We start from the raw sequence: 24314 nt of genomic DNA, 5'->3' as shown, positions 1-24314 counted from the left end.
GTAGCTGGGCTTTTAACGGCAATGTGATGGCTGGACATTTTGTAACAATGTTATTTCCATATCATGAATGTTTTCACGTGCTGATTTTGACAGATAAAAATTGTTAGATCATTGTTTCTCTCATCAATTTGAAATGATCCCTTATTTACTGAGGGTGCAAAGTGTTGGCCATTTCCGTTGTCAAGCAAAGGCACAAGCCTAAATAAATTTGTTAGTATGACCTAAAACCATTGCTTAGTTTCACTTTAGGTTCATATCCAATTGTTTGTACCAACCAGCTAATCCAGTTATCATGCCCACTGAATCAACGGGAATACAATATGCCAATATTTCTGCAAGCTTCAGTCATTCAATGAATTGATTTGATATGAGAGTAAATAAAGAGTGTCAATAGAGATTTAAACTGATTTTCCTGATTATTTTCTGATTGTTAACAAAAGGGAAACAATGTTTAATATTTTAATTAACTGTTGTTTTTTTAAAAAAATCCTGTACATAAATGATGTTTCCATAAAAATGGGGAAACACTTTCCAAAAACCATTTATATGAAGAATTTCAATTCATGCTTGTTTTTGTATAAGCAATCAGCACAATTAATTTGCGATAAGAAATAATCCAAGATCAACAGATTATTATAAAAAGATTAAAGAAGTAAGAAATGAAAATATTCTTTCTCTTTGTTTCTCAGATGATATTGTAGCTAGGCCAAGCAGGCAAAATATGGCAAAGATATGCATCTGGCCTCCCTCATCTTTTCACCTGGCCATGATGGCTACTTCATTTCCACATAGTCACATCTTCCAGGTTCTCAATAGGAGAAATATAAATGGTGTGTGATGTGAGAGTGGGGGGCAAGGAGGAAGAATGATGGACCAAGATTTAAAATAACTAGATATAGACCATGGACCATATGCTGCTTGCCCTCTGTGTAAACAAAATTGAGATTAATGAAAATCAAATGCTAAATAATGTGTGCTTAAGTGTGCTTGGCAATGCCCCCTTTGGCAATTCTAATTTGTGTTAGTGATTATAATAACAGAGGAAGGCCACAGCATTTATTGCAAATCAATTAATCTAGAATAAGACTTTGAGCCCCATGGGACACTCACATTTGTACAATTTTGTGTTACATATTATTTTGCGAGAAATGTTAATCATTTGATGCCTAATATGATTTTCTGTCAACAACAACAAGAACAAAATCCACACAAATACTGCATGCGCACACCCACATAAAAAACTGAATTGCAACGAAAAGACTAATTCGCCCTTTAGCGAAAGTAGGTGTTACACCATGGTGTTCCTTTTTAATCAAAGTAGAGCAAGACAGGGAAAAATTAATGTCAACAACATAATTTACAAAAATAGCCCTCCTGCTCTGTTGCTCACAAATATTTTCAAAAAACAGCACTCTGCATGCCAATGCTTTGGCTTGATGTAGTTTACTTTTATGTCATTAACACTCTGTGCCGTAAGCATAACTCAGAACTAGGGATTCCAACTCAAAATGAACCTCAGCTAAGATTCCAGCTCTCAGTTGTGTTGGCATGAAGATTATTCTCTTCAGTGATAAAGAAGACAATATCCTAGGGAGACTGGAATTAGTCCTACATTGCACCATTCAAGCCAAAACACAAGGCTTATCAAGAAGGAAGTAATTGCTAGCTAGCTAATGGCTGTGGGAAATATATCACATCTTCAAGCTAAGCATATCTTGAAAATAACTAACAAAAGATAAAGTCAAAAAATTATTTAAAGAGGAAGAGAGAAAGAAAGAGAATGAATACAGTACCTCTTCAGATTGTGATGGGCTGATTCTGGGCATTGGTGATACCTGTGGCGTTTTCAGATGTGTGCTATTGCTGTCCGGAATTAGCTCTCTGTGGACTGACTGGATATGATTTTGAAGTTCATTTTCTGATTCAAACTTAACATTGCAACTGGAACAGCGAGTCTTCAGTCCTCCTGCCTTGTTTTTGTTCTCAGTGGAGCTCAGGTTCTCACTCTGGCCCATGCCTTGTCTGTTACTGCTTGAGGGGATGTTGACACTTGGACTACCACTTTTGCTGAGATTAACACAGCCAGCACACAGACCATATGGCAGGCCATTGATGTCGAGTTTCACCAAGTCCTGTTTTGAACGGAATTCCTTCAGACACGAAGCACATTTGTACAGTTTCTGAAGATGCTGCACTCGTCCTACAGCCTGCACTGAAGATGTGTTACTTGTCTTCTGCATGTGAAATGTGCCATGAATCTTTAACTCCAAAGTAGAAGTCACTGTTTGCATGCAAACCACACAACGGAATCCTGTTAATGAGTTCCTCAAATCAGGGTGCATCTGGCAATGCTCCAAAAAGTCTTCCTCACTCTGGAGTGGCATTTTGCAAATTCGGCAGTTCCCTGTATCTAGACTCTTACTGTGTGTGACTTTATGTTCAGTAAGAGTAAGCAGAGATGGAAACCTTTCACCACATATGGGACACATATAGTGTTTCACTGGACCCAAGTGGGTTTGCATGTGTTCACGTAGGCCGTTTTCAGAGAAGAACGTCCGAGAACACACATTACACTTGTAATTTCCTTTAATGAGCTCTGCCTTTTTCTTAATAATGGCACTTTCCCCTGGTCGGATGTTGTGGTCTCGAAGCTGGTGATTTTGCAGAAGAGACTCCATTGTATATGCTGCCCCACAGATATCACAGCCATACATGGGTTCAGATGTATCAACATCTTCTTCACTACCATCATGGCTGTTGTGCGATTCCTGGCTGTTTGTGAGCAAGGTTTGTAGCTCTACTTCTTCTTTCTGAACGGGCTCAGATGCTCCATTCGTTCCACAATTGGGGGTTTTGGTTTCAAAAACACAATGCTTTTCCCTCAAATGTTTTTCCAACAAGATAATAGCATGAAATGCCTTGCTGCAAAACTTGCAATTGTATTTTTTGCTGTGTGTGGTAATGTGGCACTGGAGTTCTACCTCAGTACCAAAAGATTCGCCACAAAAAATACACTTGTGCACTTTGCCCTGGTTCTCGAGATGATTGTGTTTAACATGAAGTTGCAAATCTGTCTCATTGCGGAAATCCCAGTTGCAGGATGTGCACCTGTACACCTTCTTTTCATTGCTGTGCTTCACAGCTAAGTGAAGCTGAATGGAAACTTTAGAATCAAAAACCTCTTGGCAAAGAGTACAACGGAAAAACACAAAGGTGTGCATGTCAAGTAAATGTTTCTGCAAATCATCCACTGAAGTAAACTGTTTATCACAACTTTCACAGATGTAGTAAGTAGAGGTTATCATGAAATGAATGGTCACATGCTTCAGGAGGGATTCTTGGTTTGGAAACTCCTTGTTGCACTGAGGACAGGTCAGTTTAGGTAGAACAGTATCAAGATGCGTTTTCAAGTGAGTCTGAAAACCATCGAGGGATGTGTATTTAGCACCACATTGATTACAAATGTACTCACCAGCAGGGCGTGGAGGGGCACCACCCACCGCCTGCATCATCTTTAATGAAGCTTGTTCTATAGTCACTGGAGATAAGGGGCTCATGGCTCTAGATTTCTTTCCATTATGGATGTAGTTTAGAGCTAATGGAATGTTCTTGTGGTTTTCCTTTATATGCTTATTCAGTTTAAGAACACTATTAAATATTGGAGAATTTGTACAATAAGAACAAGAATATACTTCAACAACTGGGTCCTTAGGAGTACCTAGGACAGGGGAACCAAAACGGGAACTGCTGAGATCACAATGGACTTGTCTAATATGCTCTTCCAAAGAAGAATCAGTAAGAAACCCCATGTAACAATGAGGACAAAAGAACGCATTACTGTCTTTAGCAGCTGGATTTGCAAATCCATGAGTACATCGAATATGTTCCTGAAGGGTGTTGAGGTCATTGAATACGTCTGAGCAGAAATTGCACTGATAGATCATTGTGGGCATGGTAGAAACAATCAGTGCAGGATCAGGGGCTTCATGTATTTGCTTCAGGTGCTCATTCAGGTTGTAAAGTGAAGGTAAAACTTCTAAACAATACTGACAAATATGGGCTTGTTCAGGTTTATCTAAATGCATAGTTTTCAGATGTATCTGCAGTACTGCGAGGCTTGAAAACAATTGTTTGTTGCAATAAATGCAGCTGTATGTAACCTTGGCTTGTTTGTTTGAAGGCCCTGTGATATCAGCCACTTGTTGGGCTGCCCGTTTTCTGCCACGGCCTTTTGGTATAGGGGGAGCGGTTTCGACCATAGTTGAGCTATCCACTGAGAGGTTTGAATCTGGTGTGGTACTAGATACTGAGGTGTAGCCAACAGTCACTAAAGAGGGGCTGTTGCTATGATTACAGGATTCCGGCTGCTGGTGGCTATCCATGTGGGAATACAACTCTTCAACAGTATGGAAGTTCTCTGAGCATATACTACACATATGTTTCTTTTCTGCTCCATTATGAACCTGCTCCATGTGGTTTACAAGTGAACTTTCCTCTACAAAGAGTTCGTGGCAGTAAACACACTGAAGAGCGGCTCTGTCTTCATTTGGGGAACACTCAGGATGGCATTCTGCTATGTGCTTTTGAAGATCTTCAGGAAAATCAAAACCTTCTTCACACTGACTACATTTCTGAGTGTCTTTCATTTTCCAATCCTCCATCCGGGAGGCAGACTGAGAACCATCTTTGTTTCTCTCATGAACTTGCATGTGTCCGTGAAGCGAACTAGAAGACAGGAACCCACGCCGACAAATGGCACACTTATATGGCTTGTTAGAGGTATGAGTCTTTAAGTGAATTTTAAGATGATCACTTCTTGAAAAAGCTGCGTCACACTCACTGCAATGGTACTTCTTATCTCCTGTATGAAGTTTGATGTGGCGGTCTCGGCTCCGCTTGTGTTTGAAAAGGCGGCTGCAATACGTGCACTTGAAAGGGAGCTTGTCACTGTGGCTTTGCTCGTGGTGCTTTAAATAGCTAAGGCGGCTAAAAGACTTGTCACAAAACTGGCATGGATATGGCAGTCCTGGTCCACCTTCTTCTTCACCAAAGTCACATCCGTCCCCATGGCTTGGAGAAGTCTGGTCTTTGCTGGAAGGCGAAGAAGCTGGCCATGAGCAGGAGGGATCATCTTCAATGTCTACTCCATCTGAAAAAGTTAGGAAAAGGGAAATGAACATTTAAAGTCCTTCTATACAAATTGTCCTTGATATGTCTGCATGTATACAGTCTATCAGGGATTAACCGAAATACATATGTGCTGCACATACTCAAGAATATATGCTAACCTCATGTCTAAGTTGAGAGCAGATTTTGGGGGTCAAAATTATGGATTTTGACATGACCTGTATTTATGTTGAGGGTCATTCTGTGGAGAGCAGAAAGTACCAATGCTACCTCAAGGTGCCAGCTGTCCCTGGCTATTGCAATATTCCCACTCAGGCATTCAAAATGTCTAGAAGTAGCATCATGGCAGAGATAGTAAAAAGGGTTCTCTTTTAGGTTCTCCCAGGATGGACTAAGCGTTTAGCTTTAGTCACTCTACTCAGAGAATGGGGTGATTCCTTTCTTGATAAGAATTAAGGTACAGCACTCAGATTGATCAATGGAATAGTTGACCCAGGTTTTGTGGGCTGATTTTTTTACCAAAATTTCTAGACTTATACACAAGTATATAGGCTAATTGTAGCTCCACATCCACCTACTCTAATACACTATTTTAAATCAGATTGTTCTTTACCATTCTTAGTTGCCCAGTATGCATTACACATTGATAATTTTATTAAAATCCATATTTATACTAAATTAATTTTTTTGCATACTGTATAAAATGATTTGCATATTATGGGAACATCTGAAAAGTCAACCAGAAAAAGAGCATTTAGAAAGTATTTAAAAATTAAAATACTTGAATGCCTACTACTTAATAAAAAAGTAATTCTGCCTTTTAAAAAATTAATGTTGGTGTAGAAAGAAACATGGCTTAGAGGATTACTATTAATTTGAAAGCTGAAATATGATAATGTTTTTAAAAAGAAAGCATAAATATTGTCAACATGCAAATGATAACTTTATTACTAGACAACAAGAACTGTGATATCAGCCATTTCCTCTAATACAAAATATTGATAACCCAGTGCCAACCACTTAGGAAATAGATGGACCTACTCTAAATAAATGGGACTCTTAGTTTGTAAAAGCAAAGCAAATAGTGCCACACAAGTCTGTAAATTAAAAAAAAAGGACATATTTGAAACTCTAAAATGGCCAACATGGACCACACCCAGTAATTATGGACAGTTGAGGGGAATCAGATTCTGAAAGTATAAAATATCTTGAAGAGGAACTCTCTTGCTTTCATTATAATGGGATGCTCATGGTGGATAAAAGGTTCTGCATATTGCAGAATTATAGCAGTTTGATACCACATTAACTGGCATGGCTTGAGGCTAAGGAATTCTGGAATTTCGTGAAATATTTACCCTTTTCTGACAGAGGGCTCTGATGCCACAACAAACTACAAATCCAAGGATTCAGTGGGGTGTAGTCATGGCAGCTAAAGTGGTATCAAACTACTACAAATATGTAGTGCAGATAATTTCAAAGATTTCAAAGATTTACGGATATATATATATATATACCAAGGGGCAGTCATCTATTAATCTCTGAGCAACACTTCACCATTCTTGTACAAAGCTCACTGGCAATGAGCAGATCCACTCCTACTTTGGGATGGAAGACATGTTTTCTATTTTTCGTGGCCAGTCAGACTTAACCTTTACTCAGTCAGCCTTAACCTTTACTCAGATAATTTATGAAAGGGTGTCTATGTTAGTCTGTTGCAGCATATCAAAAAGAAAGTTTTGTGCCACATTTCCGACTAGGAGGTTTAATATAGTAGCTTTTTGTGGACTGAATTCCACTTCCTCACAAATATGCATGCTAAAATAAATCTGTTAGTATTAAAGGTACCACAAAACTCTTTCCGGTTAATTTACTAACTAGTGATCAGCAGTGGGATTAATACACAACAATGACTTATTTGCAATTGAGTAAGCATTAAATTTCATGAGTCGGCCAAAGTTAAGCGAAGAGGGGAAACCTCACAAAAACTAGTTCCTAACAATGTATTTTGCTCTTCTAAAGTTCAAGAGGTTGACCACCACTTCTTCCTCTTTGCAAAAAAATCTCACTGGCTGAACTTCCTTAGTAAAACAGAGCCTGGACATTTGGATGCTCATAGACAAAGCAACACGTTAAAACAAAATCTGGAAACAGGAACAAATGACAACTTATCATGATAAAAGTTGAAAGAACTTTGAGTAACCACAAAAAGACAAAACATGAGAAGAAGCCAAATAGTAACCCAAACTATTTAGTCTATAGCTACATCATTTATAGGATTCAAGTTTTACCTTACAGAATATATGTAAATTTCCTTTTAGAGACCTTGGCCCAGTACACAAATACCGTAAGGCAATTTACAAGCAACCTATATTTGGGGAAGGAGAAATTTCTTAGTGGAGCAATCATGTCTTCCATGTTCCTGACTTGTTGCTTTAACCAGAATAGGCATGGGGCACTTTTCAAAATCTCCCCCATTGATTCCAGGAGCCACCACAGAAGAGTGATAGTAGGACATTTAGATAGCTGTGTTTTAGGAGGTAGGAGACTCCGATGGTGCAATGGGTTAAACCCTTATGCCGGTAGGACTGAAGATCGACAGGTCGAAGGTTCAAATCTGGGGAAAGCACAGATGAGCTCCTTCTGTCGGCTCCAGCTCTCTATCCAGGGATATGAGAGAATCTTCCCACAAGGATGGTAAAGCATCAAAAAACATCTGGACATCCCCTGGGCAATGTCCTTGCAGATGGCCAATTATCTCACACTAGAAGTGACTTGCAGTTTATCAAGTTGCTCCTGACACACACACACACACACACACACAAATTAGGAGGTGTTTTACAAGCACATCTCCCTCTTTGTTGGTGGAGAAGCACATAGGCTGCTCTCTAAAATGTCCATAATTCAGCTTCTGAGGATGTAGCTACACTGTAGAAATAATGCAGTTTAACTGCCATGGCTCAATGCTATGGAATCATGAGTTATAATTTGCGAGAAACCAGCTCTTTGTAAGAAAAGCTAAAGACCTTGCAAAAGTACAACTTGCATGATTCCATAGTATTGAGGCAAGGAAATTAAAATGGTGTCAAACTGCATTAATTCTGCAGCATAGATGCACGCTTGCTGTAGATATTGCTGGATTGCTTTATTTAAAATAGCTGTATTCTGGCAGATTAAGATGGGTGGCACTGATTCAGCCAAATTTCAGTACTCCTGTTTATCTGTTCTGGAAGAATGGACCCATAGTTATTCAGACCTCAATCCACTAGCAGGCTTTCAAACACAAGTCCACTCTATTGAATAAAATACAAAAGAACTGCCTGTACATTTCAAAGTAGTTTCCGCAGGAAAAATGCAAAGTGATTCCTCTTAATTAAATCACTCTGTCTTGGTATAAAAATGCTTCTAGAGAAAACAAAACATCTGACAGCTAAAGTAAAACAAAACAGTTTAGTTTATTTGATAAATAATATTGTCATAATAAATTTTCTTACAAGACAAAATCAGTTAGAATAAAGCCATTAAAAAAGACTGAATATGCCCCTGGGGGAAAGCATTTTTTGAAATGATTGCTGCAAACCTACAAAGTTTCATAAACTCTACAGTCTTCAGAAAGAAAGCTCTCATACAACGTAACAGTCAGAGCTGGCTTTTAGGAAAACATTCCAAGTCTGTTTACTTTAAAGTAGCAAGATTTTACTAGATTATGAACCTTTGCTTATCCACAGGAAACAGATGAGGATTCATCCCTTTCCTGCATCTCAAAACTGATAACAACACCATCTCATTATCAATGCCAGGCAGCAACCATCTAACTCTGAGGAAACAACTAACACCATTCCTGGACCTTTGCCCAACATAACTATGCTTTTGAATGTCAGCTGAATACTGGACAAGTCTAGGTCCATTACTATTCTGCAAAAGGAAGCCTTTTCACAACTACTTCTAATTTACATAAGGATACTGAATCTGTTCCACAACTAGGATTGCCAGAGTACAAACTGGAGATGGAATCTGTTCTTTTAGGAATGGTGTAGCAGAGTAAATTTCATCAGGTGCTGTTTGTCACCTACATGACATCCAACATCTATTGAAATTCCTTCTTCTACCTTCTTTTTAGTAGAGTCCTCCTCTGTTTACGCTCTGGCAATAGCAAAGATATACAGTGTTCCCTCACTTATCACGGGGGTTCCATTCCAGGACCACCTGCAATATGTGAAAATCCAGAAAGTAGGAGTGTCATATTAATTTTAATATTTATGCACTATATATATATATATATATATATATATATATATATATATATATATATATTCTTGCCCGCGCTTCCTTACCCACCTGCCAGCCTCCCTGGCCTCCGCAGACCCTGGCAGAGCCTTCGGAGCCATGCAGGCAGCAGCAGGCTAGGGAGTCAGGCCTTCCTCACCACACCTCAAGCTGCCACACTTTCGGGGTCTGTGAAGGCCAGGGAGGTAGGACTTTCCCGCCACACCTCAGGCTGCCACACTTCCAAGGTCCCTGGCCTCCACTGGATATAAATATTTTATATATTATATTTTTATTAATATTTTGAAAAACCCGCAAAACAGCAAGTCTGCTAAAAGTGAACTGGGAAGTAATGAGGGAACACTGCACCTTTATTTTATTTACACCTAGTAAGGACTTATATATAGTAAAAGTCACAGTAACTAGAGGTTGCAGCAAAGACTTCCATGATTTTAAAGAGACAGTGTCATGTTAAGAATGTTCCATGAGGGACTTCCAAGAAAAGGGGATTAAATCCTTTGAGGGAACAGGGACATTTTTGCTAGTGGGAAGTGGTGGAGATTTAGTAGTAAAGTTCATTGGCAGGGAACTGTCTAGAAAGAAGATTTCCAAAACAAGAATGGGGAAGAGGTGGCGAGAGGAGTGGGAGGAATAACACTATAGAGAACGTGTTCTATTATTGTAATGCAAAGGATTGTTCCTTAGAATTACATGTCCTAAACTAGTGTGCCCCCATGATCCCTTACCATTCCCCATGTTGGCTGGGGCTCAGAAGTGGTTTTGCCAGTTCCTTCCACTGAAATATAGGCTATTAACTGGTGGACTCCTGTCTAACCTGCTATTAACTCATGGACTCGTTTCTAAGTACTAGCCTGGGCTTAGAGTACAAAATCAGACAAGTCCTCTTGCTTTTAAGGGGTCTACACTCATTTACAAACATGAATTTTCCTCCCTCCCTTCTCTTCACATCTATGACTATATGGCCAGCATTCTCAACCAGATCCTTTTCAGATGTCTGGGGCTATAATTTGCATTAATTCCTTATAATTGGACAGTATGATAATGGGCACCATAGGCCAAAATAACTGAAGGGCATCACTTTGGAGAGGGCTAATGTGAAACAACTATTATACAGGCTTCTTGAAAGATTTCTGGATTCCAGGAAGGACTGTGATCACCACCCAATCCATTGTAATATCCTCCTTTTGAGTTCCACCCTTAGTCCCTGGCAAGTTCTTCCCCTTTAAGCTCTTCAGGGGAAAGGGCCATCTTGAAATATTTCCTGCCTGCTGAATTACAGTTCCACAGAGGCAGGTCTAATAAGAAGAAACAGACTTCCCCTCCCCTTCTGAAGTACTCAGCCAGGAAAGGAGGAGAAAGCCTCCAGGCACATAGCTTAGCTCCCAGGAGACTTGAGTCCATAGAATTATTTCCATGTCCTGTGCTCTGTCACTAGCCCTCCACCCACAAAAGGCACATGCTTTTCAAATATACTGTCTTTCCGCTGAAATCTCCCAGTTTTTGTCTTGAATGCTAACAGAAGGATGGAATTTGAACACAGGAACAGACAACTCTTTCATTTAAACTAGTTCCTGGGTAGAATATTCACAACAATATCAATCTGTCAAATAGGCTTTTGTTATTTTGCAATTTTGTGGCCTAAATATTAGGGCGGAGAGACTAAGGCATTTGTGAAGAAGGAAAATGTACCTTAAAATTAATTACATAAGAGTTCACCAAACTCTCAGCACTCCTCATCATTGGCCGATCTGGTTGAACTTGATGAGACCTAAAGCCCAACAAAGCCTAGAGAGCTATGATCATAAAGTTGGAAGAGACCAGTCTACTCCCATTCTCCATGCAGAAATACACTATTCCAGCACATGGTCAGCCTCTGTTTAAAGCAGGGATTCCCAACCTTTGGTCCTCCAGGTGTTTTGGATTTCAAATCCCACAATTCCTATCAGCTGGTAAGATGGCTGGGATTTCTGGGAGTTGAAGTCCAAAACACCTGGATGATCAAAGGTTGGGAACTACTGATTTAAAAAATTCAAAGGAATAGATTCCATCACACTACAAGGCAGCACATTCCACTGTCAAACAGCTCTTACCATCAGGGAGTTCATCCCAATGTTTAGGTGCAATCTCTTTTTCCTATAGTTTGAATCCTCTGTGCTGTATCCTAGTCTCTAGAGCAGCAGAAAACAAACTGCCTCCTTCCTCAATATGATATCCTTTAAATGTTTAAACATGGATTCATGTCATGTCTTAATCTTGTCTTCTCCTGATGAAATATACTCAGCTCGGTGAGCCACTTCTTATAGAACATAGTTTGACCACTTTGATTGCCCCCTTCTGGAAACATTTCCTCCTGAATTGCCGTGCCCATAATTGGGTATGCCTTTCAGTCTTACCACAGCAGAACAGAGTGGTATTTTTGCATCCCTTGAGTTAGACAGTAAACATCTATTGATGGAGTCAAAAACTGCATTGTTTAAGCTGCTTATCATATATAACAGATTTAATATTGTTGAAAGGTGTGCTTTTATTGTTTGCTAAATCATTGTTGTGTACTTTACCTTCATTTTGGACTAATGGCAACACTAATGACAACAGGGATTTCTTGACAAGATTGCCTTTGAGGCTGAGAGAGTGTGATTTCCCCAAGATCATACAATGGGTTTCCACGGTCAAGTCAGGATTTGAACCATGGTCTCTAGAGTCATAGTCCAGTGTTCAACCACTGCATAATGCTAGTTCTCACTAAACCATACTGTTTACCTTTTTGTTTTCCTTTATTAGCACGTATCTGTTTAAAACAATCCACCACTGCTGGGACTGAGTTAAAAATCTTTCTTTTCTTTTCCTTTCCTTTTATTGCAGGGAAGGGGATAGCAAATATCTGATCCTTTACCTATTATGTATGTTTTTCTTAGACTTCAAAGGCTGGAAAAGACATAAGAACCTTTGCTTATATTTTGGCATCCTCTTTTTAGCCTCTTAAAATTAATTCCCTTTGCTTCTTTCTAATTTTCTTTCAGAACAAAAAATGAAGGGGGGCTGGGGGAGATCGATGAAGTTTTGAACCAGCTCTGACTTATTTTTATGAATCAGCCCCAAAATGATTCACTGGAATAATAACCCTTAGTGTTATAAGGATATCTCATTTAAAACAATATTAAGACTGTGGAAAGCTAATTATTGCAATTCTACTTTAAAAGTGAAATTCTACATTTTCTACACTGTAAAGGGATCTCTCGCTGCACTGATACCTGGTATGATTTCCCTTTTGCCACGAACAGAAATTAACAAGAATTTCCTGGGGAAAACCGGCAGGATGGCGTTGGAGGACAGGAAGCCACTCTGCACATACAAATTGGGTGAAATCTGCAAGTAAATATCCACATGGAGAATAAGCTTGGAAATTTGTTTGGAGCTTCAGAGAAGGGACCAGAAGCAGAAGACCATGGAGGCTTACACTGAAGTTTTAATACAGTTTGACACCACTTTAATTACCATGGCTCAGTGCTATAGAATCATGGGAGTTGTGGTTTTATAAGGTCTTCAGACGTCTCTTCCAAATAGTACTGGTGCCTTACCAACAAATCCCAAACTCCATTGCATTAAGCTTTGCAGTTAAAGTGGTGTCAAATTGCATTAATTCAACAGTGTAGATGCACCCCTTGTCATTCTGCCATCATGTCCACATGTGAGGAGCCTCTTTGTTGATATGTGTTATCAAACCAAAGAGCAGGTAAAGCTGACAATTCCATCTCCAGAAAGGATATGGAACTAACCACCCTAATGCACATGGCAACCATGTGGTGGCAGCAATATTTACTCTCAACACTAGACAAATCTTATGGAGCAACAACACTGAGAAATGCCCCTGTTTTTTGCAATAGAATAATTTGTCCAAGGATTGCATTGTATCAATATTCTAGTCCATAAGGGAACAAGCTTCTGCCACAAGGGGCACTGCATTTTCTAGAGTATATTTAAAAGTATATTTCCTTAACACAGGAAGAAAAAAGCATGATAGTCTCATTGTCCTATTTATTTATTTATTATTTAAACTTATATGCCACCACTCCCCTGGGGCTTGGAGTGGCTTACAAGAATAGCTAAAATCTAACAAAATTTAAAAGCAATTTAAAACAATTTAAAAACAACACTATCAAACATTAAAAGCTTGTCGAAACAGGTATGTCTTACATGCCCTGCGGAAAGCTGGTAAGTCCCGCAAGGCACAGACTTCAGGTGGCAGAGTATTCCAGAGTGATGGTGCCACTGCTGTGAAGGCTCTGTGTCTGGTTGCTGTTAGACGCAAGGTCTTGACACTGGGGACTTCCAATAGATCTTGGTCCTCAGAACGGAGGGATCTCTGGGGTTGGTAGGGGGTGAGGCGGTCCCTCAGATACATCGGCCCCAGACCATGCAAGGCCTTAAAGGTGAGTACCATCACTTTGAAAGTGATCCGGTGCTCAATTGGTAACCAATGCAGCTGTAGTAAGATTGGGGTTATGTGGCATCTCATCGGAATTCCCGCAAGAAGCCGAGCAGCTGCATTTTGTACCAACTTGAGCTTCCGGATGACCGACAGAGGAAGGCCAATGTAGAGGGCGTTACAGTAGTCCAGTCTTGAGATGACCGTGGCCTGGATCACCATAGCTAGGTCGTCCCTGGACAGGTAGGGGGCCAGCCGTCTAGCCTGCCGCAGATGAAAGAAGGCGATTCTGCTAACGGCGGAGACCTGGGCCTCCATCATCAGCAGAGGGTCCAAAAGGACTCCCAGACTCTTTACCAATGATGACGGGCGTAGTGCCTCGCCATCCAGGGTAGGCAGCTGGATATCCCCACTGCCCGGTCGACCTAGCCATAGGATCTCTGTCTTTGCTGGATTCACCCTCAATTTGTACATTTAGTTGCTCTGTTCTTCTGAAACTGGAAGTATCGAAATAGGAGAGTATCTTTGATCTATGGACACTCTTCTCATGAGACAAAAGCCCAACTTTATCTTCTTTATTTTAACTTTGGTTTTAATGTAGGTTGCATGCTGTATATGTGTGTATTAAATGTGTTAGTCAAATGTTTTGATATGGCCAATGGACTAATAAATAAAACGTAACTGGAATGTTGGAATCTCCTTTGTGGCTTCTTGCTTATGACAACTGGTTATCTCCATGTGTGTGGTGTAGCAGTTCTACTTTAAATTTTTGTCCAAACTACAAAGTAAGTTTCACATGTGTAAATAACTCTTTTGGAATAATTCCCACTGACATAGTAACCATAATCTGCCTGGGGTCCATATGTGAAAACCTTTCATGTTTATTCCCCTCATTTGTAGAATAAACACACTTTTTAAACACCTGCATTGTGCTTCGATAAATACAGCCTTTGGTATGGGGGAAACATGACCTGGCATTATCAAACCTCTCACTGTACAAATTTGGCAACAAATTATGGGCAGCGCCATTATTGTTTTCAAAGCTCTTTCTCCCCTGATTTACAAAATGTAGCTGCTTGGGGCTTTTAAGTGGTCTCTGCAGAGCTTTTAAAGAGTTTTTTTTCCAGCAAGCTTTTATTGATTTTTATTAACACCCTTCCCAATATATGATTTAATCTGATGTTTTTATTATATATTTGTTGAATTGCTTTGGTTTCTCCAATTTGTATTTTAAAATGTATTGGCCTTAATTTTAGAAAGTGTGACAGAAATACAATGAATGAGCGAGGGAATGAATGCTGGGAGGTATTGGGGGTAGAGAAAAGCACCTTAGCACTTTTTGTTGTGTTAAAAAGTCACTCCCTCACACAGAACTGTGTTTCCAAATATCATGGCAATAAGGGTTGTTTCTTCACGTCAGAAGCTACTTGAGAAACTGCAAGTTGCTAGTGGTGTGAGAGAATGGGCCATCTGCAAGGACGTTGCTTAGGGGACACCCGGATGATTGATATTTTACCATCCTGTAGGAGGCTTCTCTCATGTCCTCACATGAGAAGCTAGAGCTCGACAGATAGGAGTTTACCCAGATTCTAACCTGGATTCTAACCACCAACCTGTTGACCAGTCCTGCTGGCACAACAGTTTAACCCGTTGCGTCACCTGGAGATCCTTGCAGTAAGGGTAAAAGAGCTTAATGGAAGGATTTTTAACAAGCTCATTTTCTTGGAACAAAGGATTAAGAAGTCATACTAATTTGCAATGTCATCTATTTTATGTAAAAAAGAAGAAAATTCTTCTGATCTTGCAATAACATGTATCATTCACCAAACCTGGACATGCGGGCTGGGGATTCTGGGAGCTGTAGACCAAAAGCCAACTTTTCCAAGCCCTGAGCATTCATCTGTCACAATGACCAAAACCCAATGTTATGTTTATAGCAGAAAATAAAGTCTTGTCCTCAACTCTTTTTCATATTGCAAAACATGAACTGATGTTTCCAGTCCTCTAGAGCATGTTTGAAGAGAATGAAAGAGAAGCTGAAGGCAAATCACCCTTCTCCTGCTTCCTCGACAATGATAGCAATCATATATCCTAGGTTTCATGATTAGGCTGGTACACAAAAAAATATGTGTAACCACATGATGATGAAAGTCGACATTTTTCTTTAATATGCTTTAATGTGCAACCTTGTGCCAAATAATTATTTCATCTACAATCCACTAGGCAAAACAACTCTTCAGGAAAAGCAATGGGGGTGTTGCTTACTATTGTATCTTGAATAATTTGATTGTCTTTGTGTATGTGTAAATGTGTGGGAGGAGATTTGCTATCTCTTTTGGTTGGAGATATAAACTATATTTTCTAAACCAATCACTGTGTTGTGTCAGTGACCGAGTGTCCCTGCGTAGATGCACACGGATCTACGTATTTTCTTTCAAATCCTACCAGTCACTAAGTGCTACTTACTGTAAATGCCTTTTCTGTGTTACAGTGAAGATTCTGTGTTTCAAAGTGATGCACTTAGCATGTCCGTGTTAATTTTTAATTTTGGGAACCAGGCACTTCTCACCAGCTGACTTCTAAAGCAAGCTCCTGCTAGTGCAATTGAAGAATTTGCTTGAAATCCACTCCTTTGGCCTGTGAAATCTGTTTAAAGATGCACATCTGAATGAACAGTTAGTGCATTTGGGGTGGGTGGGTGGGTAGCTCTCCCTTCCCTCCTTATAGCAGCTCTTGCTGAGTTTCACCATTTCCATAAAGCACATTAAAACAAGTGTGTGAACACTCTGAGATGAAAGTACCAAACACTCCTGAGACTTCCAGTGGAAAGTAGAGCTGCCTGACTTTCCTCCAAGCAGACAGGAATGCCCATGATTCAGCAGCCTGAGTAAATAAAAGAGGTCCTTATTTCCTAATTTTGCTGGCTGGCCACACTGCCGCACTCTCTGTGCTGCTGCCAAAGGGAATGCAAAGCTGGAACTACACCCAGCTGCTGAAGGGCTGTCTTTGTTAGCCAGCCAGGCCTTCCTGGCCATCTTCTGGCAACGAAACGGCCATATCCTGCACGAAAGACCTCTGTCTCAGGCTTGAGAGTGCTCTGGGCTGCTGAACAGGACCAAACAACAGATTTTTTGCCCAGTCTGTGTTGGAGAAGGACAGCTGGAAACTCAGTTAGTGGCAAAGTAACACCTGTTCACTCATATTTATGGGGGAGAAATCTCTCCGAACAGAAAAGTGAAGTAATACCAGAAGGAGCTATTCCACAGAGGTGGGAGGGAGAAGGCATCAAAGCACAAAAGCACCTCTGTGGCGTGAGCAGCCAGACATGCATGTGCCAACCTCAATAGTTGCGACGTCTTAAAAATGATCTTATCCCCCTGATGCTGCTTGATGAATTAACAGAGTGGCTTCTAAACAAGGTGGTTAGGCATCAGAAAGGGGCATGACATATGCATATTTGAGCTGGAGTATTTTGCAAGCAGAAAAGTAGGAGCTCTGTTCTTCTATATTTGCTTACACACACGCACACAGGCCTTTTTTTTTTTTTGGCCGACATTGCCAAAGCTCTTAACAGTCTTATGATCCAAGGCAACAGGGGTCTGAGTGCTTTTCAAAATTCTACTCTATAATTGGCACAAAAGAACAATAATGATAATTTTAAAAAATGGGCAAAGAACTTGGGTATGGTTCAAACTCTCTTTTCAATTGAATTTTGCCTCCAAATGAAATCACTTACATGCATTCTAAGTTATGGGTTTATTTACCTGATCAACTGACTGGACAGTAGCATCCTTAATTAGATCTAATGAAGAATGAAATCATTTCTCAAACTGGAAAAGAAACTCTCTTCAAAAGATAGTTTTGAAAAGTGGTTTCGTTCTTGACACAACATGGTTATTTTCGGCTTTTTCCAGAATGTGTGTCTTCATGTGTGTGTGTACTTTATCACCCAAACATCCTTAAATATGAAAATTCTAACATAATGTGTGCAACTCTCCCCCCCTCACACAAATGTGTCCAGTGCAATTTACTTCCAATTACATGTCTATGATAAGAATGTGGGCAGCCTTTTTTTATTTCTGGGAAGTCTCATTACTAGCTCAATATTTCTTAATGCTTGATCATCCATTACACTCCCAATTGGTAATTCCTGAGAAGGCTCAACTATGTAAGAGTCTTAATAGTCTTATTTTGCCTGATCCTTTTGGTTAGATTCAGTTGTCCCCTCCCCACAGCCCTAGCTACAAAGGGGGGGGGGGCTCATGTAGCCACAAGAGAAACAGAACTTCTCAAATACAAAAAAATCATTGCACGAATTGAAGAGGAAATCAATAAATTTCATTTGACAGATTCCAAAGCTGTTGTAAGCTACCCGAGTCACCCCTTGGGGGTTGAGAAGGATGGGGTACAAATGTTTAAATTAAATTTAAAATAAATAAATAAATAATACATTTGAATCTCAAACAATCACAGGCAAGCCACCCACATATTGCCACACCTTAGAATGCATTCAATTGTTTGTAGCAGAATTGGTAGATTGAAAGGCAGCTAGTCACGTCAATTGCTTTAGTCTACGTGTCAGCCTAAACCATTTTTTCCTATTTTAGGCCAGATGGACAGGACAGTATGCTATATTGTGGTTTTAAAGTGCAGTACTCGAGAGACATCTAACTTCACCTCATGTGCCTGAAGTTCCTTGTTGTGGTAGTGGTAAACTCTACACAATTCTTGACCTCCTACCAGGCCATCAGGGTAATCAATTTCCAACAGGTGTAACTGCACAAAACCACTTGAACTTACAATCCACATCTGAAGCAAAACCATAATCTTTTCCATCATAAGACCAAGAAAATACATTGCTTTCTTCTAAAATCAACAGTCACCAAGCAGCCTACAGCTGCTGGATTACTACATGATTAAAAAGAAAATACAGTACATCAGAGGGCCAGGCACCTCCCAATTGCAGGTCTTGCTGATATATTTTTGCTACCTGGGCTAGTTAACTGTAACGGCAGACCTGTCCTTGGGCCCATAACTGTCCTCGGGCCCAGGGGGCTCAACTTGATGTATGAGCAAGCACAACCTAGTAAGGTTCCTTAACGGAGACAGAATTTACAACAATGGTTACTTTCGAAGAAAATACCGTACAGAAAAAGAATTGACAAAGCAATATATTCTAGCTGTGGGACAAAGCAGACACACCACTATATCATATCCCTGCCTATTTACATGTTCACTGACATAAAAACAGGCATGGCAAGCATATGCATTCACACACACACTTTTTTGACATATACTCCAAAGCAAAATTAAATGATATAAAATAGGGAATGAATTATTAACACCAAGAAAAGTCAGGCAGTAGACTTCTGGTAGTTTAATGGTATGATTTTATCAAGAGTACTTTTGCACCAGGGCATTCTGTATCACACCACTTGTAATGGCTGTTTCAGATTTCAGGGTATGATTTCATTTTCATCTATGCCCAACTAATTGTCTAGAAAGCTGTCTTGAAAATGCAATATGGAATCTCAAGGAAACGTGAAAGTGTGAACAAATTAAGAGACTTTAGATGCAACTGTAGTAAAACAGTGTACAATCAATCAGCAGTGGTTTAGTTCATCACAGAAATAACTCATCATTACCCTATATACTTATGTATACTTATGTACAAGTTTAGAAAATTTAGTTTTAAAAAATCAATCCAAAAAAACAAAACAGGCATACTAATCCACAGGTCAATGTGTGTACTGGACCTCCATTCTCATCAAGAAAGGAACCATTCCCTTCTCTGAGTAAAGTAGTGAGAACTTAGGTTATCCTAGAAAAACCTAAAATAACACTGACCCCATCCATTCTTTCCACCATAGAACTGTGTCTGGCCTTTTTGAATACTTGAGTGAGGAAATGTCGACCTTGGTGTTCTCCCCTTTCATGGATTGACCTTCAACTTACCCACAAGTCATATCAAAACCTATAATTTTGGCTTCAGAACTTGCCCTTGACCAATACTTGATGTCAACTTATACACAACTATATACAATATTTTTCAGTACATTATATAATTTCAGGAGCCCCCAGTGGCACTGCTGACCGAAAGGTCGGTGGTTTTACTTTGGGAAGTGGAGTTTGCTGTTAGGCCCAGCTTCTGCCAATCTAGCAGTTCAAAAACATGCAAATGTTAGTAGATCCATAGATACTGCTCTGGTGGGAAGGTAATGGCACTCCATGCAGTCATGCCAGCCCTTCGAGGTGTCTATGGACAACACTGGCTCTTCGGCTTAGAAATGGGGATGAGCACCATCCCCCAGAGTCAGACATGAATAGATTTAATATCAAGGGAAAAGTATTAACCCCCCCCCTTTTTTTTACATATTTTCAATTTAAGCAACAGCCAAATACAATACAAGATATTAAATTATGTCATGGCACACAATTCATTCTTTTCAACAGCTTCCAGAATCCCAGTTCTGCATTTCCAGAACAGCTCCCAGCTCTAATGGACCCCAGAAAGTGTGATGCTTAAATAGAATATATTTCAAAATTTAGGTACAGGCATTATAATATTCTAACTTCACTGTAAATTGCGTATCGTGTGTTATTGACACAATATCCAGTATTTATTTGCAAAAGAAGTTTGAGAAATGCTACATCTTTAATATTACAACTGCCACATTTTTTTCACATCGATGGCCTCACATTAAACTCACTCATTTGTCTCATAACTTATTTAGCTGCTTGAAAACTAATACTCTGTAATGGGTATTCAAAGGAGAAATGTGAACTTTAAAAATTATTTATAATTTACTGATGTTTTTAAAATCTATCAATATTTCAAAACTACTCTAGGAGGGTCAATTAAAAGCTTTAACAGTTGGGTTACTGGGGGAGAAACTTAAAGGGGTTCTGCATTAACAATGGCATCTGGTAGATTCCTCCTGCTTCAGACAAAGTGACAAGAAAGCAACCCCAATCCCTTAATCAAAATATTAACATTTTAATGCGTTATAGTGGGTGGAAAACACACCAAATACAGTATTTGAAAGATCCTATTCCTCCTTAGATAACAAGCTTCTTTTACAAAGTAGTTTTACCTGCTACAAAGTTCAGATTCCAAATAAGTATACTCCTCTTACACGAGAAACAATAGCCTAAACCCTACTAGTAGTCCCAAGGAGATTTCCTTTGAGTTATGAGACAGTTGCCTATTAATTCTGATATCGAAGCCAAGACTGAGACGGAATTATGGTATTCGTGTTACCGACTAAGTACTCTCACAGGTTTCTCATTGACACTAACATCTAGTTAAAAATATAAATCACATTTAAAGATGAGGAACCCTAAACTGTCGACCCACCACATTTGGGCAACAGACTGACCAAAGCACACTCTTCTCAAATTGGTGAGATGGAACAGTATTTCATTTCTATAATGTACTGTAATTATTTTTCACACCATATATGTAACAATTATTATAGAACAGCAAACAATGATTTGATCAAACTAGGAAGTAATGGTGGCAGGGAAAGGTGGTGAAATAAAGGAGTATTTCAGCACAGGGCTTTTACTGAATTTCTGAACAATGACATGGAGGTTCATCTCAATGTCATCAGAGATTTGTCCAAAGTGTCAAATCTGAGTGACAATTTGAAGCTGGAGGCTACATCCAATACTGGTCCTACCTGAAATAGCTTCACTGAAACCAATATGACTTTATTTAACTGTGACTATGCTGTTGAATGTGTGTTAAGACTAACACCAGATGTTGCCCTGAAATTTCACTGTTTTAGATATTGCTGTATATGCAACGTAGAAGCAGCCCCCTTTGTACCTTATACAAAGGGACAGTGTTAAATTTTGTATTACATCTGGACGTCTACCTTCATTTGAGCTTTAACTGACTGTTCATGTCCCATTATGACAAGTTTTGAAATATTTTGAGAATGATGTATTTATCTTGGTTTGAATGCTGGATAATTTTATTCAAGACATTTTTTGGCTTCTACATAATCTAAAAACAACAATGAGGTTTTAATTTGTACAAAGGGCCAGGCTTTAGCACAGCAGGCTAACCACCAGCTGCAGTAAATCTTGCCAATTGAAAGGCTGACAGTTTGAAGTTCAGGTCAAGGTGAGCTCCTGGCCTTCAGTCCAGCTTCTGCCTATCTAGCAGTTCTAAAGCAAATGTGAGTAGATAAATAAGTACCACTTTAAAACGGGCATGTATTTAACAAACACATAAGAAAATGTCAGAAAAATGCCAGCAATTTGATCAAAGAGGAAGTTTACCAACAAAGTTCTTCGGCAGACAAGATGGAGCAATAGCACCCTGTCTCCCCCGTGGTTGGAACAGAGCACAAACTTCCAAGATGACAAAGATGGGAAAGCCCCCCCCCCCCCCCACACACACACCTTTATCTATGTACAGTTGTCAATATAACAGCATTGCCAGATATGTTTTATGTGATCTACCTTGAGTCCCCTATGGGGTGAGAAGGGCGGAATATAAATACTGTAAATAAATGAATAATAAACAAAGCCCTATGTAAATAGGTCCTTTAAACACTACGGTAACTCTACAAAAATAACCAACATTCATCCTTTAACATTTGTATTTGTAATAAACACCAACGTAAGGACAATTTACTGCCAGAAAAGATATGGAAAAAAAAGAAAGGGCACAAATACAAATGCTATTCCTTTACCTAAAACTATGAATAGTTTAATAGCACCTATCAGATGAAGGACATGGAAAGATAATGTCCATAAAGAATGACTCCCTCCAGCGTGTGATGCCCATTCTATGACAAGCTGATTTTAGAAACACTCTACAGATGGCAGAGAAATGTTATAAATCATCTAGATTATGTAAACAATTGAAAACACAGGCAATATTTTCCCTCTTTTCCACATAGATTCTATTTGGATATAAATTCTGGAAATCATGATTAGCTGTCTGAAATAGCGACCTTTCAGAAATGCAGGTATCTTTTCTTTAAGACTATATGTAAAATGACCCAAAACAGCTTCCTGTGTCTAGAATGGAAGCACTGTGTGAAATATAGTAAATTAAGCCTTTGGCTGTCACAATTGGGAAAGAAAAAAGAGTGAGCAGTCGAATAGCTGCTGCATTTGAATTTTTTTATTGCTTCATTTACATCCTGTCTAAAATCTTGTGAGAAGCTCAAGGTGTCTTATCTCTGGCTACCAGGGGGTATTCAGCAGCCAAAGCAGTTAACATACTTCCTAAATCTCTTTCATTCTTTCTTTTTTTTTTTTTAAGGCTACCTTATCTTATCAGGTTGATCTCTTCAGCTGAGGAGAACCCAGTATCTATCTGAAGCTGTATACTATATTGACAGTTCTGTGCTGCTACAGACAAATGAATAAGGTAGAGAAAAATCAGTTAACCTGTTCCACTCTTGGTTTAGACTGATCTTTGGCTTGTTTAACCTCAGGAAATGTGTCTCATCCAGTTTCCCTGTGTTTACATGCACAAGAAAGCAACAGTCCAATTGCAGCTCAAGAAACCTGGTGAAGATAACATGGGCTGGATCTACACTGCCAAATAATGCAGTTTGGTACTGCATTCTATGGTCAATGTAGATGCATATAATGCAGTTCTGCGCACTTAAATTGCATTACTGGCAATCTCCAAGTTAGGAGTAAGATAGGTTATGTAGGCTTGTTCTTAAGTTGAATTTGTATGTAAGCCAGAACAGACACATTTTAAGTGTAACTCCAGGCAGTGTGTGTGTGTCTGAGAGCTTTGGATAGTATAGTTAACACTTGCGCACTGTTTGTTTTGCTGTCTGTGTTTCTGTTCAGAATGTTTCATGTCACTTTCTGTCCCTGTGAGAATTGGATTATGAAAAATGTGGCATGTTCTGGAAACAAGGATTGGTGATAAAGCTTCAGGAGTGAATTTCCCTTCCAAGGGGCAGATTTCTTTCACTTCCTCTTGTCTCACCCCTGTTCTTAACTATGAGTCATTTGTAAGTTGGATGTTTGTAACTCGTGGATATGGGACTATACTACACTGACCATATAATGCAGTTCCAAACTGCATTATATGGCAGCATAGATCCAGCCATAGAGGAGGCCAATGTATGGCAGGCCTCAATAACTCTCCTTCACTTATGTCATAGTATAAAAATATTTTGCACATTTCTGAGGGGAACACAACACAAAATGTTTCCAGGATAAAGATGGCTTGATGACAAGCCTTCCATAAAGCATGTAACAGCCACTAACAACTGCACATCTAGGGTACATTGTAGTGTTTACTTCTTACTTCTTGTTACTTTGGACTTTTCGGGAACTTTTTAAAACTTTGAGCTGCTTTTTTCTTTTGATTTTTTTTTAAAGTGAACATATAATGCAATGTAAAAAACTAAAAAGGGCAATGTAATAAGTAATGAGGAAAATGGAGTAAAAAGTATGGGCAAACATTCCTTTTAAAAAGTAACTTTCCCAG

The 24314-nt window shown here is 39.3% G+C and overlaps 1 protein-coding gene across 8 annotated transcripts in view; it reads right to left on the bottom strand.

Moving 5' to 3' along the window:
* Positions 1-24314, bottom strand: part of ZNF521 (zinc finger protein 521) — a 328366-nt gene that overhangs the window by 191178 nt on the left and 112874 nt on the right. For all 8 annotated transcript variants that reach the window (XM_060775191.2, XM_060775188.2, XM_060775187.2 and 5 more), the window contains one exon: positions 1794-5149. In XM_060775191.2, coding sequence (XP_060631174.1) covers positions 1794-4709 — 2916 coding nt within the window. In that variant the 5' untranslated portion in view covers positions 4710-5149. The remainder of the gene's footprint in view (positions 1-1793; positions 5150-24314) is intronic.

The sequence above is a fragment of the Anolis sagrei genome, chromosome 4, assembly GCF_037176765.1.
Source record: "Anolis sagrei isolate rAnoSag1 chromosome 4, rAnoSag1.mat, whole genome shotgun sequence".
Classification (NCBI taxonomy): domain Eukaryota; kingdom Metazoa; phylum Chordata; class Lepidosauria; order Squamata; family Dactyloidae; genus Anolis; species Anolis sagrei.
Note: the sequence above shows the minus strand (reverse complement) of the source record. Positions and strands in the feature narration are given on the sequence as shown.